The sequence below is a fragment of the Apteryx rowi genome, unplaced genomic scaffold (genome assembly GCF_003343035.1).
Source record: "Apteryx rowi isolate R43461 unplaced genomic scaffold, aptRow1 scaffold_198, whole genome shotgun sequence".
Lineage (NCBI taxonomy): Eukaryota > Metazoa > Chordata > Aves > Apterygiformes > Apterygidae > Apteryx > Apteryx rowi.
The window spans coordinates 815,335-837,404 of record NW_020448285.1 but is presented as its reverse complement, the minus strand read 5'-3'; the positions used below and the strand labels follow the sequence as shown (position 1 = coordinate 837,404).

The 22,070-nt window shown below is 39.9% G+C and overlaps 1 protein-coding gene across 2 annotated transcripts in view; it reads right to left on the bottom strand.

Annotated features, from left to right (window-relative positions):
* PDZRN4 (PDZ domain containing ring finger 4) overlaps window positions 1-22,070 on the bottom strand; it is a 254,731-nt gene that overhangs the window by 39,896 nt on the left and 192,765 nt on the right. For both annotated transcript variants that reach the window (XM_026063003.1, XM_026063002.1), the window contains 2 exons: window positions 3,534-3,787; window positions 1,895-1,997 (listed from right to left, as the gene is read on the bottom strand). In XM_026063003.1, the coding sequence (XP_025918788.1) occupies window positions 1,895-1,997; window positions 3,534-3,787 (357 nt within the window). The remainder of the gene's footprint in view (window positions 1-1,894; window positions 1,998-3,533; window positions 3,788-22,070) is intronic.

Sequence of the window (22,070 nt, the reverse complement as noted above, 5' to 3'; positions counted from 1 at the left end):
TGTTTAGAGCTTTTTTATTTAAAGGCTCCAAGATGTTATTACTTCTCCTTTGAAACTCCCATGTTTAGGAGAATATAACCCTCTCCTCAAAGGAAGCTAGACAGTTCCTTTCCTATTTAAATTTCACATGAAACATGCTTTATTTCAGTCACTCAGTGAGTTTGCCTTGGGCAACTGAATCACAGCTGACAGCAAATTAATGACTACGATGGTGTGATTAGTAGCGATTACAGGCAATGGAAAACCTGCCTGAGCATTTACCACTGTCATAATACTTATGCCACCTATTATTAGGGATTAATAATGGTCATAAAGAGGACATGATTCCACTGTTGTAGACTCTATATAAATTTGGTGTCTGTTAGTATTTTAATATCTCACTAATATTCTGATTAAATGGTAAAAAATTATTTTTTATTCAACCATTTCTTCTTTCCAGATGATTGCATTACTAATTTATTAAATATTACTAGAAAAACAGTTTCTGCTACATGAAGGAAAGAAGCACTGTAAAAAAACACACTTGACAGAGAAGTTAAAAATTATATTAGGCATGTGGAGTCAAAATGGAACCTAAGCTCTGAGACTCTTCTGCTATTATATATCACACCAAAACCCATCTGGGAAGAAATAATGATTTCACTAATCCCTAGAAATGATTTTTTGAAGAGTTCAAATAAAAGTTTGCTTGTTCTGATTGAGATTCACTAAGTAGACTTTATTTGATTTTTCTACTTCCTGGGGGAAGAACTTCAGATTCCCCAGGCTGCCAGAAGAAAAGAACAATGGGCTGAACTTGCAATAGAGCAACATATCTGCTAAAGACAAGATAAAAGTGAACACACTGCATATTTGCCAAAGCTTTTCCTATTTGTTTCATTTCCAAATGTCAAGCAGTTATGTGAAACCTTTTAAAAGGTTTCTTTACATACTATTAAGGTAGAACAAACAGGAGGATAAAATGTTTTTAATCTTGTATAAAAGATATTTAATTATTTATAATCACTTTTATTTAAAATACAGTAACCTGAAGTTTTGCAAAGACTCAGCTCTGTTTAATAATAAAAAAAAGAACCATCTGCTTCTTATGCTTGTTCCTAGAAATATTTTGTTACTGGATGATAGCAGAAAACATGAAAAGCTAATGACTGACAAGCAAGAAGACTATTTAGACCTTGAAATAAAAATCTAATAAAGAGCAGCATCACCAATCACATGTTATCATTTTGGGAAGCTACACATAATGATTTTCCAGTGGCTCAGAAAGATATCCACCCCTGTCACTAGAGAGTACAATGCAGGAACAGCAAAGAACGATTCGTGGCTTATAGCACAATTTCTTGTAATTGCAACACTTACAATGTCAAATATCAAAGAGCAAGGAATAGAAATTATATTAATTCTCAAAGTTGTAGTCTGATCTTACAAACATTCAAGCACACGCCCAAGTATCTGCAAGACTGATCCCTAAGGCATGAGAAAAAAGGCCAATTAATTCTTAAAATGAGAAGAAAAAAAGCAATTAAGCTTCCAGTTACCATTTTTTAATTTTGGAAAGGTTTTTTTAAAGTATTAAAACAGCAAAAGCAAAGCAGCTGATCTACAGTCTCCACCACCTGAAGAGGGTATATGTGTAATATGCTTCCTGAACTTGTATGTAAAAACCCAATGCAGATTTCTGCTTTCACATTTCACATGGGTAACCCCAGTAAAGCCTGTGACACTGCACAGGTATAAAATAAAATAAAATAAAATAAAATAAAATACTCCTTGGTGGTGATCTTTTAAAAAAGTGTTCCCACTATTATTTTTCTCAGAGCAGCCTGCTATCAGCTGTGCAAATACCATATCTGCAAACACAGAAAGAAAGGCTGCAGTGTGCCAATGATCTTACCTCATACTCAAAGTCCTCTGCTCTATCTGCATCAGCAGGCAGGCTGGAAAGATACTCATTACCTTCATAAAATTCATGCTCCACTGGGTGAAGAGAATGGCAGCTACGTGGAACAAAGCAGTACAACAACAGTAGATGAGACAATAGCTTTTTAAATTAAAAAAATGATAAAAAAAACTTTTCTCATCTCTGGAATGCTACTGTGAATGGTCTGATAGCCTGAAAGAAATAGCACAAGCAAAGAGCAAGGGCTGTTTTCTTTTCAAAAGCTCAGATTCCTGCTTAGTTCATTATGCTGGATTCACCTTTTGTCAGATTTTACACGGGGTAATTTCTTAAAAGGCTCTGTTCTGGGCCAAACTACCTAATTGGGACAATTTGGGATTCCTTATGCTCATAAACACATTTAACTCCAGATTCACATGCTGTATCATGGCCTGAGGCAACCCACCAATTATTTTGTTATTAACACTTGAACTACCTTTATACAAAACCCCAGGCTCACAAATTGTTCAAGAACTCACATAAAGCAACTTGCATTATCCTTTTCTGTTAAAGTGACAACCAAGTGGCAAAGTGTGTGGTTGCATGGGATTTGGGCACGAAGAATGAGGTCTTTACAATATGCACTTAGGTACAGTATTAGGCACAAGGCTGATCTTGGATCCTCAGATTACTTGGATACCAAACATGCAGCACCCAGTGTGGCTTCACTTCAAGCAGAGGTAGGAAACTTTTCCCCATACTGAGGGCGTGGACATTTCAATCACAGTAGCACTGTTTAGGATTATCCAATAAAAACTTAAAAAAATATATATATCATGCTTCAAGCTTCACAACAATAAGCATTTGGCCATGTTCTCTATCTCTGAAATGATTATCCACCCAGCTTACCTAGAACTTCTGAAAATAGAACTACATCAAGGTGAAAAGCAGTTTGTACTCTGCCAGCATCAATTTTGCAGAGGTGTGCAGCACGCAGGGAAATCAGTGCAAAAGCTTTAGGGCTATCATAGCTTTCCTAGCTACAGGTGGAGGGCAAGGGTCAACCAACAGAGGTAGTTACTCATGCAATGAAGTCCAAAAAGGAAGAAGACTAGTACCTATTTTTATATAAAGACTCCATGCTGATATTTACATTCAATTCAGTTTCAGAGAATATTAATTCAGCTGATGGAAAATTTCATTCAAAGTGTTTGACATTTGACATATCGAGTATTACTTTTGATCTCTATATTTTTGGGAATGTTTCATGTTAGATAAGGGGACCTTTATTTAATTTGCTTCCTTGATTTCTGTAAGAAATTCTCAATAAAGGAAAGCAGCAATACTGCTCTTTCTAGCTGTCTAGAAGCCTTTTAGCATTTTGACAGAGGTGGTTTTCTTCTGGACTTGGGCTTAGCTCTGGATGAACAAGCACATGAGCACAAAGTAAGCAAAGCCAAGATTCCTTCTTATAGCTCTGATCCACAAGCAGAGTTAAGGAAAAACTTCACTGACACCTGAATGGGACAAGGTTTATCAATGGCATTTATAATTTATTTAAAGTGTTCCTGAGATTTTTTCAAGAGAAGTCTATAAGCCTACCACTGTAATGCCTCAGTTACATAGGAAAACAACCAAAAAAGAAAAGCCATACCTGTCTGAAAGTAGAAAAGGGCAGATATCAGGTACTGGAGATGTGGAAGGCCTTAGTTTTGCCAGGGCCATAATGTGCTCGAACGTGATGTCAGTCTGAGTGCTAGCATCCACAAGCTGAACATCCTGAGAGGTACCATGAGCTTTGTTGACTGGGGCTCGTCGTAAAACCTGAACTACAATGGGCTCCTTAGCACTACGAAAAGCTTCCACTGCCTCTTCATGAGTGGCCTTGGAGAGATCTTTCCCATTGACCTAAAGAAAAACAGAAAAATACACTAACAATTACTATCAGGAGAAAAGGCAGCATAAAAATATGGGTGTAAAATATAGGGGATGAATTGTTTGTGTAGTATGTCAAACCACATGCTGACATTGACTGGACCTCATTGTGGCATTCATGCAAGAGGGGAGATAAGGCTGGGAGGAGAACTATCTTCTTCAGTCTTTGGTAGAAAATAGAAATGATCTGATCTCTTCCGTAACTGTCCCAATGGAATCTGAACACAGCAAAGAGAGCACATAATTTAAAAAGGACATTTAGAATTACCTCTCTTAAATTATTTCATTCACCTTGTAAAAGACATATAAAAAATGAGGTGCCTTTTATTTCCAATGTCAACATTTTCTGTGGCATACAACTGTGATAAAGGATTTCTGGCACAGTATTGTTATTAATGCAGATGTCAATAAACACGTCTGGGATGTCTAAAGAGAAACAAGGCCAATTTTAAATGTTTTGTCACTTATCTGCTATTGCCATTATACAATCATTAAGACTACAGACAGGAAAATTTGACTAACACAGTCAGCTGCTTTTCTTTTAAGAAAAGTGAAATCTAAATCAAACATAAACAGAAGAAATTATTTGTTACAAATAGGAGATTAAAAGACTGGAGACAGTTGTTAACAGACAATAAGGTTCTAAATGTCTATTCAGATGGCATAGCTGGGAAAAAACTCATCCTCAAAACAAGAAAATTGTGCTGAAAATGCAGCATATTTTGGCAAAACTAAAAGATTATGGCAAAGTTTTTTCCCAGTACAGCTAAATTAGCAAATGCCTTTCAGTAGCAGTGAGGCCTTTTTGTATTAAAAGAGATACCTGCATTCTGGGAGATGCTAAATTCCTTTGAACTCAGGTGTTTGGGGCAAACTTTCCCAGTATCAGCCCACTACAAAACGAAAGGGCTAATTTGGCAATGGCTGTCAATAGCTAAGCCCTTGAACAGAGATACATAACATTGTTACACATAAATATCATCCTGGGCTGTTTCCAAAGCAATGGGACTGCTGTTGACAGCTAGACAACATGAAATGGTTGTAAGACACTGTGCAGTTGAGATGATCCTCTGCTGGGGTGGAAAGGCTTGATTTTCTAGTAAGAAATGTGAATACTTGAAGGGTACCAAAGCCTGACTTGAATTTATTTCCCAGGGAAAATCTCCATACCAGGAATAAATCAGAAATAGGACTGTATTCCAAGTTCATGCCCAAATTAGCTTTGTTGTATAGATAATGAAGTCTTAAAACTTCTGCTTAAGGAACTAAGTCAAAGCCCTCCCCAGAAACGGGACAGACTCCATAAGTGACCTTGCCCTGATGTCTGCAAATGCTGGCTGACAACAAAACTGCTTTTCTACATCACTCTTTCATTAAGGAAATTCTTTGACCTTTCCTATCAAAAAATGAAAACCACACAAACAAGACCACCACCAGCAAACTCAAAAGAGCCATTCAGCAGCCTACAGTAACTTTTTAAAGTCTGCCAGGAGAAGCATTTGCAATTAAAAATGTCATATTTGAGGCATCACTTGTAACCATAGTTCTGTCTGTTCATGTGGATGGTTATGACACAGTTATCCATTAATTACATCTACACTAACTCAATGCATTTCCAGCTTGAGTTCAAGGTAGAAACAACTTTCCTTTGACAGAACTGCTAAAGAAGCAGTACCTTCATGGCCACATGCACTCACAAGGACATGTGAAATAACCACACTGTAGTGTAGCCACTAATGCAAAGGTCAATTGATATTTCTAGCTAGCTCAGATGCTATATGAGGTTATGACTAGGCTAGAAATGACCTGAACATCTATATCTAAAAAGGATCAAAACTCACTGTGCTGAATACCTGGAATACCTAGAAGTGCCATGGCAGTATGGCCTCGACTGTGATCAAGTAATACAAACAGTGACTAGCTTAGCCACCTAAATCTACTGCAGCATATCTACTGATGACTGAGGCCAGAAAATCTTAAGATTTTATCCTTTAAATTAACATCCATCAAATTACAACCTTGGGAATAAGTTACATGGAAAGATATCAGTGATATGTAAGGGGAAGGGCCAGAACAGTCAAAAAACAGGTTACACTGTAAGAAAATCAAAGAAATTCCCTAAAGGAGCAAGCTTCTGCAAATCTTCTCCAACCGCATGAGTTAAATTGCCAGAATGTTCAGAATCAGCCATGTCTAATAGAGGCAATTAGAGATACAGCTTAAAGTCTGAGTCTTCTACTCCTTCTTCAGTTCCACTTGCTTCAAAATCAGAGCCTATCAAGGGAACAGTTTTTCACAGTTTTCAGTTTCTGCAGTTTTCATACCAAGAGCGTTTTACAGGCCTGAATAACTCTCATCTCCAAGGTCCTGGGAACATATTTAGAGAAAAATTAATTTCCTTTCTTCCAAAATGCTTTTAATACTTATAAAAAGGTATTGACAAGAGATACGGTTCTTCTCCTAAAAGCAAATGCTTGGGAATAAATACCACATAGCACTGTATCAGATTTTTTTTCCTATTTAGGTACAAAACACACAGTCCTTCTGTATTCCAGCTGAATCAGGATGTGATATTTGGCAAAAGATGACCGCTTTATCACAGATCTGCATCAGATTTGCACAGATTTGCATCAAAGCAAAAAGATGTTTGGATAACACTGCAGCCTACAAAATATATTATTAGATTTCTTTGGAAAACCAGAAGCTCTGTTTATTCACATCAGTCGATACTTATCACTTATTCTGAGGGAATATACATACATTCACAATAATGTCATGTATTCTATTTCAAATACTATTTCAAAAGGATAATAATATTTTAAAAATCACATGAGTTTGAAAAATCACAAAGGATACCCATTTCCATTTATCCTGGCAACATATGGCTGACCTCTATTTTCATTTAAATGCACATTTAATTTAAAGACTTTAAAAACATTCCATCCTTTATGTTGGTTTCTTATAAAACACAAGCACTTAGGACACTCAATACATGTTTTAATTGTCACTTGAAGTTCATCAACACACTTTGTCAATCTGCAAAAAGGTCACCTAATTTATGAATGCTTCCTTTCTCAGAAGAAAATCTATAGCTGAATTACTGTATGCTGGCAGCTGTCCTGCCTGCTTGGGGTTGGAAAGGGAGAACGTATTTTAAAACCTAAAGCCAATACTACAGATGGGTTCGAAAGCTCTCTACATTTAGGTTCTTTAAGGCTTTTCTGCCTCCTGCATTATCTCCCATCTTAACACTCACATATAGTTACCCTGGGAGCTATAGACAGTTGAGCACTTATTTACAACAAGCCACTTACAGATTCTTAGTGGATGATTAAATAAATTCCTTGCCTCAGAAAGGTTACTTTCAGTGGAATCTAGGGTACTATTTTAAGTGGATAGAGGAATCAGTCACTTTTAACAGTCAACACAAAGACATGGGAATACATTTGTTGTAGCAGATGGGCTAATTAATCCATAAGCAAGTCGTGAATGTTAAGTAAAGAATATATCTTTTCTCATGTAAACCGTACTCCTGCCTCATTTGATTAAGCTTCTGTTTAATGAACACTCTCCCCCCTCTTTTGGATACACTGTAAAGTCTGGGCCACTTGTCAACATCTCCCCCAGAGTGACTGGTGGCCACTGCCTGGATCCTGGCCATCCCCTTCGAATGCTCACTCCAAATCCAGCCACATGCAAAACTGCATCAGCATCAGAAAATAAACAAGCAAACAGGCTTTGTCTTTGATGCACAAATAAACTGACTTTGGCCAACTGCCATTTCTAATGCCAGCACCACTGCATATAGATTTATTCCCACATACGCAGAAGTGAACAGCAGAGAAGGAAGGAGGGACAGAAGGAAATAATGAAACATTGACTATAAAATGTGGAGGCAAATTTTCTTTAGGTTGTCTTTGCAATTTGTGTTCTTAAAAAAAAAAAAAATCAGTCCTTGAACCAAGACTGTTTGCAGGATTTAAATGCCTGTGACTGAGAAATGAAATACCTTTGTCTTCAAATAATTTTCTGCTGTTGATAATTTCTGTTAACATTGGCCAGAATTATTGAATCAAAAGGGCCAAAAATGTTGATATGTTTCCCCGTAGTCTTTACTTCCCCCATATTAAGTGAAGGGAGAGGGAGAGGGAAAGGTGCATAGTCACATGAATGCAACAATCACAAGGTTTGTCACAACTCAAGACATAATCTCTTGTCCTCAGAAAATACCTGGCATATGCAAGCTAAGGTTTAAGATCTGCTCTGCTGAAGTAAAATCCTTGGAGACTCTACATTTAATCAGAAAGGACAAAGACAAGAATAACAGGCATATTCTGTTAAACCAGAGACCTCTAGACACAAGAGCTTCTAGAGAAATGACAGAGATGTTGTCTGACTTGATGATGAAGTTCACAAGGCTCATTGTCCCGGGAGATTTCAACATCCGTGCAGAAGATGCCTCTGACCTGACAGGTGCTAAATCTATTCTCATCACTGCAGTCTTTTCACCTCCAGTCCCTTGGCCTAAATATATCCAGGCAACCACACCCTGGAGCATATCCTTGGACTGCAAGCTGGCAAAAAGGACCAAACACTGTCCCCTAGATTGACCAGTGCTTCTTTTGGACAGGGATCTGAGCCCTCCCTGAAGAACTGCAAGAAAGAAGAAAAAGAACAAAAAATACCACCTTCCTCCCAGATTTAAGCCTTCAGCCATTCTAGAAAAGCTACCAGTGGTGAGACCTGCCAGCTGTGACACTCTCTGGGCAGTAAGGCAGAGCACAGGACATGTGGAGCTACCAGTAACATGTGTGCTGAAGAGCACGCTGCAACTCTTCTGCTAAAGCAAATGCGATAGCTCATCTAAAGAAATGGCATTCAACACAGCGACCTTTCAGGTTACAGTTCAGAACTAAGCTGCAATTCTTGAGCAAGTTAATTTGAAAGGTAGCAAATACAGCCATTACCCAATACCACTGTCTCAGTCAGGGTTCAGGCAAGTTCAACAAAGAGACAACTTTTATTATGCTGGTTAATGACATTTCTTCTTCCTTAGCCAGATGAGTTAAGTGATGCTTGTTCCCATTTGATCCTTTGTTGCCCTGATCGCCAAATCTTGTCTTCCCTCCTAAAAGCCCAGAGTGACTGAACGTGCAGGCTCTGGCTGCTTCCTCAGGCTGAACCAAAGGTTTGTGATGAGAATTACTTTGACATTATCTACACAGCTGAAGTTTGTCCTGTTTACTAGCTAGGATAGCTGGTTATGCAATACTGAACAGACACAGGCAACACTCAGCACTGCAGCCTTTTGTACAGTTTCCCAAGCGTAACCAGCACCACTTCCATTTCCCAATATTTGGCAGAAATCTACTGAGGCTGAAAAGCATGTGCTAAACCTTAACCTAAGCAAGACAAAGTGGAGGATGCTAAAATTTGGAAAATATAAAGATATACTTATTTCCCCTCTGTAAAACTTCCTTCTAGGGAGTGACTACCCAGTAACTTCTCAGTGATTTTGTTTATCTAAATAGCAACTGCCATAAAAAAGCACCCTTCTTTCAATTGATCTGAAGCCAACAGGCAACTTTGCCTCTCTGTCAAATACAAACTCCACTTCAGTATCTCTTTCTCCATGACTTTTTCTCTACCTAGCCATCTCTAACTAAAACAAAAACGTCACTACAAGAAGTGTCTCCTAAAACTTTGACTTGGCTGCAGAATCATGCACCATATTTTAAAAGAAAAGTCAAGTTCATTGTAAGGAAAGGAATTGCAGAGGACCCCTGTTTAGGAGGAAGGTTTGGGCTTTGAATCCCAAATTCATTGAATGGCTACTTGCATTTAAGGTATTCTGTATAGGAAAAAAATGGTGTTTTACATGCATGCCTCTAAGGCTGCTCCCAACTGGTGGGGTTAGGCATACCTGCCATTTGCCACAAGCACCTCTGAGCACTTAACTATCCTCTGACAGTGTATGGAAAATCAGGCATAGCATCCACCCCGGGAGAAGAGAGCCACAAAGAGACACATGCTTAAGGTTGCTTTGTGGATCTGGGCCCTTGTCTTGAGATATATGTCAGAAAAACATTTGGATTCTGCAATGCCACATTCACATCACCAGGATAACTATGCCCACTCCAACAAGTTGAAAAGCACTATTGAGCTAGCAGCTTCAAACTGTGGCCAAAACATGGCCTCAGTTCCTCTGCTTCTTAACATGAGGCTTGGCAGTCCATGTAACCAGGGAACAACGCCTTCCCTCTCCTCACGCTGTGTTAGAGCAATGCACAACTCACAAAGATCCTATCAACTCCTTCAACGTTGAACACGCAGCAACAGCTCAGAAAAGTTTCACTTGATTTTTGAAAAAGAGAACATAAGATTTTTTGCAATTCTCTTGGTTTGTGAGTGAAATGAAAATAATAAATTAAATTTAAGAATAACTGCTTAGTTTCACAGTGAGACAAGTGCTGGTAGATGTGAATTTGTGAGCAACCATTATCATCCTTTGCTGACTCCCTGAGTATGCCCAGCAGATGTGTTGCTATGAACATCTTTCTTTCCTTCTCCTTCAGCTAGTCTTCTTAACCTCACTCTCTCCTCTCCCCTGTTTTGTTGCCTCTGGTCCATCTCTGTTCTCTCCTCTCCCTGAGGCTTTCAGCTCCTCTCATTCTGCCTTTACCTTTCCCCATGGACCTTTTTTTCTCCCCTCGCTGCTCCTTTTTTCTCATGCCTCCTGATTCCTCTTCCCTTGGTTTTCCTGTCCTGAAACCTTCTGCCCAAATACACCCCGCTGCCCTTTCGCTGAACCTGGCCACTTCCATCCTAGTGGGAATGCCATTGCTTGTCATCATCCCCAGCGACAGCTGGACAATTTGAACACTTGTGAGGTCCGCCTTCGCCAGCACCTCCCGATACAGATCCAAATGCTCAGCTACCCCAGACGGTGATGTAACAAGGCTGGAGTGTATTTACTATGTAAATTGCTTTTAATATTGACAAACAGTTTTTTTGATGATATTACAATTCTGCCTGAGGGCAATAAAGACTAAACTAGCAGTGGCATGCATAAAATATTTTAAGTCACTTCTTGATATAATTAGACCATCATTCATTACATAAATCATTGCAAACTTTTTTCTATCTGTGGATAGGACATTATATAAATCTCTCAGGAGATCTACCACATACAGCAGCCCTTTGATGGTGGGGAAAAATACAGTCAAAGGCCAGTATGTGTGTTCAGAACAAATAATTTTTATCTCTAAATCCCTGCACTGAATGCCATATTCTCTTGTGAACTTCACAGTCTCTCTGCTGCACCACAAGCTCACTCTCCAATTTCTTTTCCAGGGTATGTATTTTTCTCAGGGAACAAGGCACTTCAAAAGGTGGTTGCCATTAAGGTTTTAGGAGATCAAATTAATTACATTCTTAATCAACTGCAATTCCCCCAAAACAAGGAAAGATGCTCAATGGCAGATTCCAGGACTCTGTAAATAACATGTAATTACTTTTCTCCTTTCAGGAGATTGTGTTCTACACTTCACTAAAATAAATGTCTCTCTTTCACCTTTAAAAAAAATCCCAAGCTTCCACGAACTCCATAAAGGGTGGCATCACCGCATGAATGTTACACTTATCACTGTCATAACAATTCATCCACGTATAGACGCCTGAAACTCCTGGTCTCCTCCGAACTGAGTAGTTTAAAAAGATAGATGGCTGCCTTCTGGCTAATTGTGGGAGTTCTTTCATTACTATAAAAAGACTTTTTATATCTCAAGTGACTTTATAAGCAGTGAATAATGAGACTTAAAGTCTTTGGAAAAGAGTCCACTGATCAAATGCTAGGATAACTTATGGGCACAGTGACCTTTTCCTCGGTAAGATACTCCAAACTGCTGCTGTTGGCACATTATTAAAATTCCCCATTTAAGGAGTGCAGTTAAGCATAAGGCAGATTTCATTTTTTATTTTAAAATTCAATTTAAGGTAGCACAGAAAGAGCTAGAGCCCTCTCACTCTGAGGACTAAATCCCGCCTGCTCCAGCTGTGCAAGAGCAGGACAGATGGCAGCAAGAGCACAAGCAGCTGGCCAGGATCTCGTGGCACTGGTCCTAACTCTGGTGCCAGCGGCAGGAGCTTGCTCCCCCAGTGCTCGGGCATCCTAGGCCCCAGCGAGTTAGCACGTTTCCTGCCAGCATATCCACCAGCAAGCATTAGCACTCTGGGGTTTCTCTTAAAAGCTGCAGCAAAGAGCAGCTGACAGCACAGTGCCTTCAGCCTGCCCAGTAAGTAGCATTTCGTCTCAGCCAAGAGGGTGCTCCATGTGCCAGGATTATGCAAAAAAAAGCAATGTTAAACCCAATGTCAGTAGCAGAGCGCTGAGTTGAGTCTCATTCCTGACTCAAACCCTGGCCAGTCCCTGGACACTGCCACACACCTAACCAAACCACGTGTCCTGCTCTGACTCCAACCACATGTTGCACTAAGGTTAGACTGCTCCCCAAAATCTGTGTTTACTTGGTTTTAACGAATGTACAACAGACTTTCTTTACTTTAATATGCATTTCTTATTTTATATCTGTTTTAATTGTCATCTTGAAAGAATAAAAAAGGCTCCCCCTATGTTTGAATAAAACTTTGAGGGTCCCTTTCAGCCTTTTTCCATTCTTCGTTCACACTGCCTCCACATTAATTTGACACTGTTGTTCTCCATTGATTTTCATGGCTTTATTCCAGAAGAAACATATTGGCAATTTTTTCTGGTATAATAATACTTGCAAAAATTCCTTCCAACCTTCTGCAGGACAAAATGTTTTAAAAATACTATTGATGAGCTCAAACATATTTACAGTGGCTCAGCAATGGGGTCTTACACAGCAGTAGATTATGATGAAGTTTAATTTCCTCTTACTTCTAGAACATAGTATATGGCAACTTCTTCAATCTCTTTGTTTAAAAAAGAAGAAAATGCGAATTCTGAGGAACTACTCGCTTGATAAAATGAAGCAAGTGATGGGGCTTTAGCTACCATTTAAAATTCCATCAGGCATTTTTGTACCAGAAAGTTCCTAGCAATTCTTAGGAAAGCTTAGCAACAAATTTTATTTGAACATCACGGAATATGCATGAGAGCAGGTAATGCCAACTCTAGCATGCCTGTACACATTTAGTTACACAAAATGCACATATATGAAACTATATATATATATATATATATATGCATGTATCATGACTTTATTTTTCTACCTAGTGATGGCCTGCTGCACTATCATGGAAATATTTTTGGTTGTTCACTTCTAAATTTTAATTTCCACATTCCTTCTGAGCAGGAAAAATGATAAGGGGTGATAATATTACAGCCAGCTTAATTCTAGTTTTTATTTATACAGTGCTATAGCTGTGTACACGTCTTCACTAGTAAGAGTTGCAGCTCCTTCCTGGCTTATAATCAATTACAGCTACTGTTTCTGTCCCACTGTTTCCATATCTCTTCTTCCTTCTGGAGAGTCTCCCTCCTTTTTCTCTCTATATCTCTTCCTTCTCTCACCACTTCCTTTCTGTCTCTCTATTTGATTCCATTTGCCTCTCTAGCTTTCCTCCCTTATCTCTCTCTTGCTCCTTCTATTTCCTTTATCTTCTTGACTTTAGTCTCTGCAGTGTCAGCAGCAGCAGCAGCAGCCACTCCTGTAAGGCTTTAGTGCTTAACACCTGAAAGATTTGTAAAGGGAACCTATCCCTGCACTAGTTCTATATGTAAAATACTTCCATTCTGGATTCAGGAGGCAATGAAGTAGTTGGCTTGCTTCTGCAATGAGCTCTCCAAACATCTGCAAAGGCCAATTACCGAGGAAATTCACACAACGCTAATCCGTTCCCCTTTCTTCCAGGCAATTCTGTGCGTATCGCAAGATTGTACCTGAGTCGCTGTTCCAGCTGCGGGCCAGCTCTCCAAGGCCCATCAAAGCCATTAAGGAACAAATGGCCAAAAAATACGGCAGGGAGCATAACCACGGCTGGCAGACAAGGCTGCGCAATGGACCGACAGCAGGAACACGCTGCATGAATCAGAGCCACCCCATCGCCCTGCAGTACTACGAGCACCACTGAAACCTGAGCGATTTTGCAGAGTTTCCATAGATATCCAGGGACAAACCTGGCCCTTGGTTGCATGTGGGCAGTTCTTTCTGCTTGCTGTTGCTGTGCGCTGACATCAGATGGGGCGATTTAGCCTACCAACCTTTTAACATTAGGAACAGAGTAATTCTTTCTGTTCTAGCAGCTGAGTTATCCTTTAATATGTAATGAGATTATTTTACAGGCTTTTAATTATCTTATGTATAACATTTTAATTAAAACATTGAAAAAAATACTGCAATCCAGACTTTATACCTCCTATCCTTATCTATTTAGATAAAACCTCCTAGGCACAGGGACTGTCTTTTTGGATATGTAGTATCTAGCACTTACAGAGCCCATAGTAGGGGTTTCTAGGCATTTCTGCAGTAAAAATAATGATTATATATCTGCACTGAGAATTTAGACAACAAATTATAAGGGGACATGAATTAAAATAGACGTGTTGAAAACAAAGTTTATGGCCTAGACAATGAAAACTCTTTAACCATGGAAAACTTTGGGATACCAAGACAGGGGCAATTTCATCTTTGTTATTTCTTAGGAACAAAGTGCTGTTTGGGGTTGATTTTTTTTAAATTATATGACATTTCATAAAAGAAAAAGATAGATACTGGTAAAAGATGGATATAAGGCACTTCATTTTTTTAATCCTGTATATTAAAAGATAAGTCTTAGATGTACATAAATGCCTGCTGACAATATACAGATTATATACACAGCATTATTTTATAAAGGCAGATATACGTTCTGTATGTGCTTATAAAACAATGATCAAATAAAAACTGACTACCTAGAAATGCTTTTAGTAAACTTCAAACACAGTATTTTAGTCCTGCAAAAATCAAGTCCCTGAACCAATGGTGTCTTTTTACCTAAATCAGCAACATTCAAAAGTAACATTTCACAACTGGACTGCTTAATAAGGCTTCACAGGCAGATTTTAAAATGGTATATTTGCCATCTTATCATGAGTTTTGCCTTTTAGTGTTTATTTACATTAACTCCTGTAACTTTCTTCAGCAGAGGCAAGAAACCAGGTGGCAAAAATAAAATATAAACTTCTACTCACAGAAACCACAATATGATGTTGCAGGCACAGCTTGCAGAATCTTGACGTGTGTCTTAAACAATATGAAGCTGGGGGGGTGGGTCTTAGTCCTGGAATTGGACCAATATATAGTAGCCACATGAAAATTTTGATCAAGTCAAACCCAGTCAAAAATGCAGCCCTGCATTCCAGAGTTTGTTCTGGGCTCACTTGTAGAAAAGGTTATGTAGAAAGGCTCATTTTTAGAGAAGTTTTCTCCTGAATTTAAAATCATATAAGCTCCTACTTCAAAACTCAGAACATGCAGGACTTGAGAGTAGCTTTCATGTTACTGCTGATCAATATATTCTTTAAGAAAGCCAGGATCCTTTAAAATTTTATTGTATGCTGACTTTACAAGCTAACACAGTAAAATGTCACAGCATAAGGTTATTGGTGAAAAGAACTGCAGCTGAAAAGCAAAGACAGACAATAAATTGAGAAATGTCTGAAACCAGTTCAAAATGGCAGGACAAAATCTAAACAAGCATTTCCCACCTGAGGAGAGGCAGACGGGCATAAATGATTCCCAGCAATCAGTTCTGCTATTTGAATTCATCCTGACACTTGTTGGGCTCAGTCAATGACACGGATCCATGGTAAAAAGGCCAGGCCATTGGGGATATTTGGCAGGTTTCCACATCTGAGAGTGAACCATCTGACTGCAGGTCTCTAGCCATCTTAGCACTATTCTTCATCCCTGACATAAAACATTTTGTCCTCTGTGTTTCATGTCCGCCTCCAAGATCCCATGATAAGGTAAATTCTTTGATTACTATTTTGCCAAGAGAGGGGAAATACCAGGTGAGATTCCACCAGGAAATAGTTTGGGAAACTTTTCAGGCAGACAACTTAAAAATAAAACAGCAAAGTTAATATTCATAGTACTGTTTCTCATTGTCACTACTTTGTTGTTAATTATTGATATTATGTTAGACAACAAGAAAAACATCTGAGAAAAGGGACTGCAGATTTCAAATTCTGTCAAAATTCAATATTTACATACATAGGAGACAAACCTGCCCTTGATGGAGCTTCTCAGAATTTTGTGGGAAAGAATTTGCATACTGGCCTCTAGTGCTTTTATTAATAAATATCTAATGGAAATACCATTGCCCTCTGCTATGTTTGTTATGATGTCAGTATAGAAGTCTCACTAAAAACAGAGTTAAGGTAGCCAGTATTTTCTTACACCAATTCAGAAGACACATTCCCCCCCAAAAAAGCCCCCCAAAAATCAACGCTACAAAACCAGGAAATTAAGAGGTCAGGAACCCAGCCGTGCCATCTTAATCTCCAGCCTCCCGCCTGAAGCTGGCTGCAATCAATGGAAATTAGCTGCAGGCAAACCATTGCATTCAGGACGTCGCGCAGCTCTATTGAGCGGCGGAGGCATTAGTTGGAGCAGCTTCTGATATTGTGATCTAAGAACGAGCAACACTGTCCCATCTGACATCCTCCTGTGTGATCAGAGGACGAGGTGCACAAGTACCAAAAGAGATTTGGTGTCCTCATCTCACCCTGCGTTGTTTGGGTTGGAGCAGCCATAGGCTCTCAGCAGATAGGTGGGAGATGCACGTGGTCTATGGGGTAAGTGAAGTGGGAACTGTGCACTTGGATGTACAAATCAAAAGGCACTTCTGGAGTTGCCATTGAAGCCAAGCTGTTAAGAAGCCACTTCCCTCCAGTGGATCCTTCCTTTCGCTCCAGATCCAGGCTAGTCTGCCATCTGCCTTTAAAAATAAGGAAACCACTGCAACAAGACTTGTCCTTTCCTTGGAAAAACATGAACAATACGGAGTGGGGGCAGTAGTGGCCGCATATTCACACAATAGCTTAACAAATAAGTCAGTTACCTAGAAATAGGGCACCAAACTCAGCATAAGAGGGTATGAAATCACTTCTTTCACACTGCAAGAGAGTCTAACCATCAGGTTACTGGACATTTTGGAAAGCAAGAAATTCTATCCCACTTGCTGAAGCTATAATTTAAAGTAATTAAATATCATTCAGGCAACTATCAAGCAGAGCTGCAGTTAAGGAGTTAGCATGGGTAGATGAAGGCTACTCTTCTGAAATGCTCTTCCCTCCTGAGCTCTGTTCCAGTTAAATGGGTACAACATCTATGTCTGCAAATTTCCAAGCAGTGGAGCAAATGAGAAATCCCAGCTCCGGTCTGAATCGCTGGCTCTCTTCTCCTTATTACATGGTGGTTACTGTACGTTCCTAACTCGTGACTAATTACAGTGTTTCTCTTTTTTGCCTCCACCTTCTTCCCTCAATATTTAGCCGCCTTCTCCTCCTTCCCTACACCCCTGGGTTTCCAGGTAAACCTCCCAGTACTGCTGCAGCCATTAGTATTGTAGAAGACATTAGACATATCATTATGATCTGGCAGGTGAAGTTTGCTGATATTTCTGCAAAGGTCACTAATAAAAGTATTAAACAAGAACAGCGCAAGGACAAATCCTTCTGGAACTCAAGCAGCAACCTCTCTCCAGCCTTTTGCTTTCCTTTTTAACACTGCTTGTAGATCTTCCTCCTGAGTCAACTCCATATCTTCCTTACAACTGCTCGTCTAACCCCTTCTGCTCTGGTTTAGCTAATATTTTGCCTTATAATACTGCATCAGATATTTTTATCTTAAGTCCAGATAAAAGGACCTACCACACACTCTTTGCCAAGATAGGGAATTTGCCAATCAAAAAATCTATCAGGTTAGCCTGACAGATTAGTCTTTGTAACCGTCTACCTCTGCTTAGTCTTTGAGTCATTACATCACACTTACCCTTTGCCTCCCCTGTGAGTAATCATCCTTTTCTTCAAATTGTAGTTTAATGCCTTATAGACTCTGCATGCCGAACTCGGAGGCATGCAAATCCCACATCGATCCTAAGTGCAGACACACAGTTTCATTGCGCTCCACCATCTCTGGCTTGCTAAACTAGTTTAAGGAGTCTCCCTGTTCCTCCTGGCCACCACTTGTCTCTACACTAACATCCCCTGCCTCGCTGTTATGTCCGTACAACTATTCCTGGGGGCTGTGCTACAAATTGGCTCACTGAAAAAAAAAACACTTTAAAAGTTATCTTTATTTTATGAGGATTCATACCCTCCTTGTAAGAAGGGGCCACCTCCTATCTTGACTGCCAATTTGCAGTGGCAGGGCAGAGAGGAGGTCGCAAGTGCAGACCGTTTTTGATCAGGGAAGAGACCAGCGCAGCTACACAGCCGTGATGTTATCCAATGAAGGAGGGGAAAAAAAACCACACTGTACTGTCTGTGTTAATGGAGCTGGTGGAAGAAACCAGCTAGTTTAGCTGCCATAATAAACCCATGTCTGCTAACACCCACGTAGCAGGATAGGGCCTGCCTTTAGCAGCTCACAGAAGACGCACTGGGACTCCACTTCAAAGGAGCAGCTCACATGAGGGAGGAAAAAGGATCAGGTAACCAAAAAGCAGCCTCTTTCCTCAGAAGCCTCTGCCCACTCACTGCTTCCTCCCCACCGTGGCGTTTGCTCTGCTCCACCATCCCCTAATCTGAGCCCCTTCATGCAGCAGCCATACCCCACAGGCAATTGCCTTCTGCCACCATGTTGCCCGTGCCCCACTCAAATCCCCTTCCTCTCCTCTCCTTCATTCTTCAGTTGCTTTTCCCTTCCACTCAAAACATTTGGATGGACAATGCTTTCTGAGAGGTTTTTACCTTTTCTGCTGGACTCGGATTATATCTTCCCCAAAGGAAAGAAATCTTCAAAAAACACAGACTGGGAAAAAATGCCTATTCCCTATATTTCATGCAACTGGCTAGACACAGGGCACAGTTGGTAACTATTGCATGTCTAATTTAACCAACCAGTTCTTCTGAAAAGAGGAAGACAGCAAATTCTCTTGACTACTATACACCCTGCATTTGCAGTTTAACTTCTCTTATGTAAACTTATGTTAGGCTAATTTTTATACTGCAAGAATAACTGTTTATGCTGTTTTCAAATTTGCCACCAAGTAGTAGCCATGTCATATAGGTCATCAAGTGAATGAAGTGTATGGAACACAACCAAAACTGAGCTTTAATTCCTGAACACAAAATTTAATATGACCTATCAGACTTAAGAAAAGCTAATTTTTCTGGAGGAATACACTTCAGAAACCCATGTATCAAGTGACCTCAAATTTGGAACACTAAACTTGGAATGATTTTCTGTGATGCACACCAAGTATTCAGGAAAATTCAAATTACAAAGTGAATTTTAGAGTCCTTGAGAGCTTCCCATTTAACCATATGCAATGTTACAAATACAAAAACTCTGAAACCATAGAACAACATAAAATCAACACAGACTACACTTTGAACATCCTTTGGTATTAAAAGGCCTTGGCAGCATGAGAGAAGCAAGTCTCCATCCGTCATTTCCATTTCTTTTTCATCTGTAATGCTGCCAGTAACATACTTCAGCACCCCACCAGCCTTCTACAATCAACTCTGACACAAGCTAAAGAAAAATCTTAAGTTCACTTAAACATCATCCAACTTTTACAGAAAACATATGGCTACCTATTTTGACTGAAAACTACCAGTCCCACCAACTGAAGAGCTGTTTTTGTAAGCTTTAGGGAAGCCAACTGGGTCATCAATCACTCACACACTTAAATCCAAAATCAGTCACAGATACCTTGCCTTGAGCACAAGTATTTTTATCAGGATGAGGACACAATAAAGCATTTTGGAGAAGTTCTCTATGTGAACAGCTTCTCTCAGAAGTCATGTGGAGAAGGAGAACAGAATCAGCAAAAGGGACAGAAGGCCGAAGTGCGCTGCATGCACTCCTCTGCTCTCTCCCCGTCGCTGTTCTCCTGTTCCTCCCTGCTCCACTGCATTGCCCTATCTCTGTGGGGCTAGGCACATAAATTCAGTATAGGTTGGAGCAAGGGAAGGAAGAAAAGAAGCAGACACACTGGTAGCATAGCCATGGCTATCTTTGACAGGAGCAGGGGAGCCTGCTCTGTCCTGGCCTCTTGAACTGATGAGGAAAAGTGATGCTAATGGAGTCACTGTGGCCCATCAAACTGATTTCAGAGGAAACTTCTTTCTTTGCCTGTGCCTTAAATCAGCACTTGATTTTTGTGCCACTATAACTTCACCTCCCCTGAGGTTTTGACTTTTGTAAAAGCAGCAACCCAAGCGGGAATGAAGAAGCGTGTTTTGCTGGTGGACTTACCTGCAACATGCAAAGACAAGAGCCCAAAAGTAACCTGCATCTGCTCATCATAAGCCCCACAGAGGAGCTCCTGGTTGTAGACACCAGTGAGGATGGCTAGAAGAGGGAATTTAGAAGCAAAATGTAGGCTCCTGAAAATGTTCCTGAATACCAAGGTTCTCCTGGTAGCATTCTTTGAAATGCTGCTAGTTCCCCAGGCAGAAATGGACAGGGAGAGAGAGGAAGAGAGACAAAGTTTCAATGCCTGGCTGTAAGCAGCAAAGATTCAGATTCGTCAGGAGACACTTCTGTAGCAAAGGAAGCCTGTCGGAAAGGGATCGACTCCCTCTGAACCATAAGAGGCACAAGCTACTGGCACATAAAACCAAAAAGACTAGCATGAGTTCTTAAGCAGAAGAGTAAAGAAAAGTCAGCTGTCACCCTCACACAGTTGGCATGACATTCCCACTATGGATGAAGACCTGGAAATTCTGTATCCTGAGGCAAAGGACAGATCAGTGGAAATATTCAAACAGGAAATGGACAACTGAGTGCCACTTAAATAGGGTGTCAAGAAGGGAGCTGAAGCAATGGGACACTGCATCTGCACTAATGCCAGAAGACATAAGAAGCCTTTAGCATCTGCTTACAGCCAATATTCCTATTGATCTCCTCCATTACAGAAGAACATCAAGACAGACGCTCTGTCTGACAAATGAACCTGGGGAAAAGAAATGATCACAGGGAATAAAAAAGGAAAACAGGGAAGAAGTGGTGTCCAAAGGGTCAAAAGTGCAAAAGATGGGAACTGGAGAGCAGCACTGAGGAAGGAAGCCTTGACAGCTCCCACTGCTCCTTGAAGGTGCCCAGCCAAGGAGTTGGTGGGTGCTGCCTAGTACCGCTCTGCCCAGAAACACAATAGAATGGAGTTATGGTAATCAGTTAACAAGTTTAGAAACTTCCTTACTGATCATCAGCTTTTCTGTTCTCAGGCCACACTGGAGACATATAACACTTTATGTTAATTAGTCTGAAATCAGTCACACATATCTCTAATGCAGTAGATTCAATACTGTTACTTACATAGCACTTTCACCCACAGACCTCAAAATGTTTTACAGAAGGCAGAAGTTAACATGAAGATATGTTCACATTAAGATATTAATGTGAACTTCACATTAAGAAGTTCACATTAAGATATGGAGGGAAAAAAAAAACAAAAACGAGTACAGCAATGCTTTTGATACGTCACACCACACACATGGATTGACAGCCTCTTCCCTATCCCACCAAGGAAGGAACTGGGGAGATGGAAAAAAAAAAAGGAGAGATCTAAAGATAAGGATTTTCCATACCGAGAGAGTAGGTAGGGTTGTTACGGTGCATAGCTGCAAATACTCATTTAAGCCAAAATATACAGGTCTCAAGCTACTGCACTAGTACAACTACTCACATAATAATTTATGTAGGAAAGTTAGTTTTCATTTAAAATATATAGCATAGAAGAAGATACTCAAATGACCAAATGTAGACACCTAACTTAACTGACTATGCTCCTTCTATAGTCAAAAAAAAGAAGCAGAAAGAGTAGGCAAGTCAGAAACAGAACCTAGTTTTGAGTAAGCTGAATCACCCTTTCGAAATGGCCACCTCTCTCCACTGACTACAGGGAGTCTAAGGAGATGATCTGATTATAAATTTCATATACATTTCATCACCTTAGACCATGTGTAAATATCCTTTTAAGTTACCAAATGTCATGACCTCAGTTTTGGGAAATTTAGAGACAAAAGAAAATCAGACAGCAAAAAAAATGGGGGAAG